Below are 6,388 nucleotides of genomic sequence, written 5' to 3' on the forward strand. Positions count from 1 at the left end.
TGTGTGTGAGTTTGTGTGTGTGTGTGTGTGTGTGTGTGTGTGTCTGTGTGTGTGTCTGTGTGTGTATGTATATTACGGACAGCAATATGTTATTTCTAACATGTCAGTGAGGCGGCAGTAAAAATAAACTTAGGCACTAGGCACACAGGCTACCCACGTCTAGAAAGTACGAACGAACGAATTAATCAGATAGCACAAATAGGACAACTTTTTACTATAAATGAGTCCTTTTTCGAGTTTTGAAACTAAAAAAGAAATTGACACCAACATGCATACCAAACACCAAACAGGACGAAATAAAACCCACACATACACTTTTCACTTTTCCGAATTCAGTGACAAAAAGTTGTAAAAACCAAGACGGAAACTAGCGAAGCACAGCAAGCAGATGTTAAGATTGTGAAGAATACCAAGTCGAAGTGCTTTTCAAAAAGATTTTAGTTCGATGAAAGGTAAGTAACGGAGAACTGTTTGGATGGGGGGGAAAAAGCTGATTGACACACTAACGGTCATTCAGTGTAGGGTAGAAGCAAAGGCAGACAGACAGAAACAACAAAGGGTAAGAAAATAGGGTAAGACGTTCCAAAAGTGCTCATCAACCTCCTGCTAGATAACAATGACTTGACATACATCTCCTACAGATATAAATGGGAGTGCAGAAAAACCTTTAATTTGATTTGAATAAAGCACATCGACACAATAACAGTCATTTAGTGCATGGAAAAGGGTAAAATTGCGAGATGGACATACAGACAGAAATGGCAGAAGGAAAAAAGGACCTACCAGTGGAGCCTTCCAACCACCCACCTAAACAAAAATACTGACAAAGTTAAAAGGCGGTTCTTTCAAGTGTAGTGAACCTCATCAAGGCCTGGTAGTAATTGTGCTTCAGAGAAAAGAAGAACAATAATCCAAACAGCTCGCAAAGGCTGAAAGGCTACTAATTGTACGTGTTTTATACCTCAATTAATACAAATTTTAGAGATCAAATTCCTTTGCCTGTCCGCCTGGGCGTCCCTACCTCTGTGGGGATATGTCTCAGCACAAAAGCTCCTCCCCTTGTTTCAAATGTATGGGTCTTTACGCCCCCATCGACACAATCTAGGTCATTAAGAGGCAGGTTTCGACCAACCCCGGCTAAGTGGGATACAACATCCCAGCAGAAACACTGGATAAAACTTTTCCCCACTCGGGAATCAAATTCGAATCTCTTACGTACGACGGTAAAGCGCCAAAACGCTTCACCACAGACATGGTATCCCCTTGTGGGAATGGAACTCGTGCATTTTGTGCGCAGGATGAAAACATCAATCCGTAACACAACGGATGCAGACCAATTTGCACAGAACAGAATATGGGAATGTGGAAGAAGCAGACCACACTACAGCGCCACCAACCCAAAGACCCACATTTTTTTAAGGTGGTTCGGCAGAAAGTTACAAAACATACATACATTCCCCTTACATACATTCCCCTTGAAAGTATGTTTTCTTTAAGAAACCCAGCACAATGAGAGATGTACAGGAGCTACACATTTAACTAGTTACACCTAAAATATACATGGAATGGAAAACATTAGGAACATTACCATGAAAAGAAATGAACAAACCCAAAAAACATGCCTTGCTTTAATAAAGAAAAGCACGTCGACACGACAACGGCTATTAAATGCACAAGAAAAAACGACAAGATAAGACAAAAATTACAGAAGGGGGGGGGGGTCAGATAGAACAATGAGAGAGAGAGAGAGAGAGAGAGAGAGAGAGAGAGAGAGAGAGAGAGAGAGAGAGAGAGAGAGAGATGAAGCAAGGTCTACTAGCGGCGCCCTCCGACGAACCGACTTGGAACCTCAAATTTGTAACCAACAGAGCCAAAGACAACTGTCGGGTCAACGAGTGAGTAGCAACCGACGGCAAAGCACACACACACACACACAGAGCAGGTGAGCAAGTGCTGACACAACAGACAGTGCTACTCAACGGTAAAGGAAAAACAACAAACACGCGCGCACACAAACACACACACATACACACACACACACACAGAGCAGGTGAGCAAGTGCTGACACAACAGACAGTGCTACTCAACGGTAAAGGAAAAACAACAAACACGCGCGCACACAAACACACACACATACACACACACACACACACATACACATATACATACATACATGCGTACATACATACATACATACATACATACATACATACATACGTACATACGTACATACGTACATACATACATACGTACATACGTACATACGTACATACGTACATACATACATACATACATACATGCGTACATACATACATACATACATACATACATACATACATACGTACATACGTACATACGTACATACATACATACGTACATACGTACATACGTACATACGTACATACATACATACATACATACATGCGTACATACATACATACATACATACATACATACATACATACATACATACATACATACACAAATTCAGGTGCGCACACTCAAAAACACACATACACACGCTTATGCGCGCGCACGCGCACGCACACACACACATACAAGTGCGGACACACAAAAACACATATACATGCTTATTCACGCATGCGCACGCACGCACACACACACACACACACACACACACACACACACACACACACACACACACACACTAACACACTAACACACACACATTCGATCAACTTTTTACAACTCGTTGAGGGTTGAAAAAAAAAAAACCAACAACACATTTTAATGAATAAAACAGAGCAGAAGCATCTGTAGAACAGTGTTACCTGATTCATACATATCCAGGGGGCTCTCTGTGCATGGGATAAAGGACAGAGCAAAAAATAAGATTTCTCTAAGAATTGCTTTCTAAAAGAGTGACTTAAAATACCCAAAACGCATTTTGGGGGGGGATAAGACCCTAGAAGCTCACAGAATAAATACATTTGTAATAAATGTCATATGAGAAGCTTTTCGGGGGTTCTTTATTTTTCTTCTTTTTTTTTTTTGGTACGACCCTTTCATCCATACACTAAAATACTCAAATTCTCTAAAGAAGACCCTGGAACCATTTGGGGTCTCTTAGTGTCACATATACAATGAGAAAAATTCTCACAGAATAAATACATTTGTTATAAATGTCATGTCCTAATAAATACGAGAAATTCAGTTTTTAAAAAAGAAAGGATCGCAGGTATATCTTTCTTTCATTTTTCTCTTTTCGATCTTCTATTTTTGCCTTGTCTCACTCAAATGCTCGCCTGTATTTTTATATTTCATGCCACTATGCTCTTTTGTCATTTCATTTTTTCTGTTTTGAAAAAAAGATGGGAAAATGCCAGCAGTTCAAAAGTGCTCACCGTGTGCTTAACTACTGAGAAAGCAATCTACAAAGCAGGGTTCAATAACAGAAGGCAGGGGTCAAAAAAATAAATAAACGGTCTAAGTTACCTTGTGGTTATTTAAAGAAAAAGAAAAAAAAACCCAACAGCAGCAAAAGAGCTGGACTTAATCATGATAATACATTAGACATGCACTGCCTTGTTTGGGGAATCTGTAAAGGCCACCATTTTAATTTAAATCATCCAGTCATTTTATGCAAATACTACGTGTCGTCATTCTAAAGGGTTCTTTTTGTGTGGAAAATATGACTTACACCTACTACTTTTTTTTCTGGCCCCTTCCATTTCAAGTAAATAATTTACTTTTCAGAGGCTCACAAAAGAAAATCAAGTGCTTTCAACAACTTGCCATCAGAAATTCATTAATCACAATAAGACCGCTGGTTTGTATTTCACCTTCCTTACGGTTGATCACTTCATGAATTTGTATATAGACAATTGCCGTGAATAAAACTTGCTAGAGCACGCAAAACTTTTTTTTTTTTAATGTGGGCGTTTTACACTCCCCATCGACAGTTTAGATCATTTAGATGGCGAGCTTTGACCCTGCCTGTCAGGGACAACCTCAACAGAGAAGGATACAACATCACAGCAGAAGGGCTGAGATACTCGAAAAATAGTTATCCCAACATGGGAATTGAACGAACCACAAGACCAAAGACGCTGGTATCTAAGACATTTATCCAATGAGTAGCTTAAGGGCTCCTGTAATCATAGCTTTTATCTTTTTTTTCTTTCAGTCGAGTTATTTATAACTGGTCTTACTTTCAAAACTCGTCAAACTGTAGAAAAGTACAGCAAAGTTCTATTGGAGATTCATTTTTACTATGCACAATAGTAAGACGAGCAAGGATCAAAAAAAGGAAAAGAGAAAGAGAAACAAGACTTCTAAGAAAGAAAAACCAATATCATGCACTGAGATAAACACATGAAGACAGATGATCTGAACATATGAACACAGATGAGCAGAAATCATAAAGAAAGATTAACTGAACACATGAAGAGGGACAGACTGAACAATGAAGATAGGTAAACTGAACTCAAGGAGACTCAAGAGCCGAACATAAAAAGAAATTAACAGAACACATAAATGAACACAGGAACTGAACAGGAAGACATACTCCCTGAAAACATGAACTGAAGGTGAAGACTGGTGAACTGAACATATGAAGACACACAACACAGCAAAAACAGGCCATCTCCACAAAAATCCTCCCATCTCTCGAAAGCAAACAAAACAGCCTGACTACATAGACAATGGGAGACTATCCTGGCAGAATTATAGGCAACCTCAAGAAGGTGGTTGCTATGACAACTGTACACACTCACCGAGGTATCTTCCCTTGACATGGCGAGACTGGGGCAGAAACTTGTCAGAGCTCACTGATGGCTGGAGCTGTGAGGGAGACAGTGCCAGGGGAATGGATGAGAGTAAAAGCAAGAAATATACACGTAAAAACAACAAACAAACAAACAACAACAACAACAACAGCAGCAGCAGCAGCAGCAGCAGCAGCAGCAGCAGCAGCAGCAGCAGCAGCAGCAGCAGCAGCAACAGCATCAGCAACAGCAACAGCAACAGCAACAGCAACAGCAACAGCAACAACAACAACAAAATGCTCAACAACGATGGGAGAAAAAAATGACAAGAAGAAAGGAGTGAAAAAAAATAAAAATAATGAAGAAATAAAAACATAAAGATTTCAAACATCATAGGATTTTCAGTTGTGCTGATCATATACAGTGTATTTATAGGTCAGTGAGGAAGAATGGAAAGGAAAAAAAGGATGGGGGGAGGTCAGGGGTCTGTTCTCTCTTTCTTTACTTGACCTATGAACTATTCCTTTAAAAAAAACTTGGGATGTGAACTGTGGACAGAACAGTTACACATTTTTGCCAAAACTGCCATTTAAGCAGTGAAAACTTGCTTCGTAAAATTAACACAACACATCATTATTAAAGTTTTATCACAGGTAGGCTAATACAGACAATAAATAAGTGAATTACTTCATCTTATTTAATTTAGCGTAACACATTACTATTATAATTTTATCAGGCAACACACACAGTAAAGACAAAATATATCTGTGACTCACTCGTGCATCTGACAGCTTATCAGTGATAGTGTGTACAGGCTGCGCAGCGTTCTGTATCTGGCTATCACGATTCTCTCGAGCTTTTTTCTTGCCAAGAGTGCTCGACTTGATGCGCTCAATCTCGCTTTGAGTCGTGGCATTCAGGAACTGGAAGGTAGAAATGGTAGGACAATGTGAGACATTGATTGTGAATGCTCCAGGTCATAATCGACACAATTGACTGCTTCAACCCTACCAGCAAGGGCCAACACGGGCTGAAAGAGAAACAGCATCCGAGACTTATTGTATACTTGTTACTCTCTTTTTGACACAATTTTGGTGAGTTAAGAGGCGGGCTGCTTCACTCTGCCTGTTATGACCAACCCTAGCTGAGGAGAATACAGCTTCTTAGAAACAAATTAGGGAAAAACTCAATAAAATGTACTTCCCAGCACTGGGATAGAGCTGAGGTCTTTTGTGTGCGACGTCGAAGAGTGTAACCAATGCACCATGAATGGCAGTCCCAGTACTAAACTGACTCAATAGCGTGTAGAAACCATTTGAAATTCCCTCTGAGTGTGATATGGGACAAGTGTGATGCTTTTTATAAACTTTGTATACTAGGTTAAGAGGCGGGATCTATGGAATAATCATTCATCTTTGTTAGTAGCAAGTCTTAAACGAGCTGAAAGCTTTAAAAGCATGGTAGATATTTTATAGTGTGGTTTGGTAAATATAGTAAGGTATTCTGTGGTTTGATAATATAAAATATGGTGTGGTTGGTATAGTCAACAGTATGGTATGGTAGGTATACAATGGCACAGTAAGTTATGGGGTGGTGTTGTGTGATGTGGTGTGGTGTGGTGTGGTGTGGTGTGGTGTGGTGTGGTGTGGTGTGGTGTGGTG

General features: G+C 39.8%; 1 protein-coding gene across 1 annotated transcript in view; it reads right to left on the minus strand.

Annotated features, from left to right (window-relative positions):
- The window catches only part of LOC101857924 (cyclin-dependent kinase-like 5), a gene marked incomplete in the record, with an annotated part of 72,137 nt that overhangs the window by 7,834 nt on the left and 57,915 nt on the right, over positions 1-6,388 (minus strand). Inside the window, 3 exon segments of the mRNA XM_035973059.1 lie at positions 2,793-2,819; positions 4,737-4,803; positions 5,504-5,650. Coding sequence (XP_035828952.1) covers positions 2,793-2,819; positions 4,737-4,803; positions 5,504-5,650 — 241 coding nt within the window.

Source organism: Aplysia californica, unplaced genomic scaffold (assembly GCF_000002075.1).
Source record: "Aplysia californica isolate F4 #8 unplaced genomic scaffold, AplCal3.0 scaffold00026, whole genome shotgun sequence".
Taxonomy (NCBI): Eukaryota; Metazoa; Mollusca; class Gastropoda; order Aplysiida; family Aplysiidae; genus Aplysia; species Aplysia californica.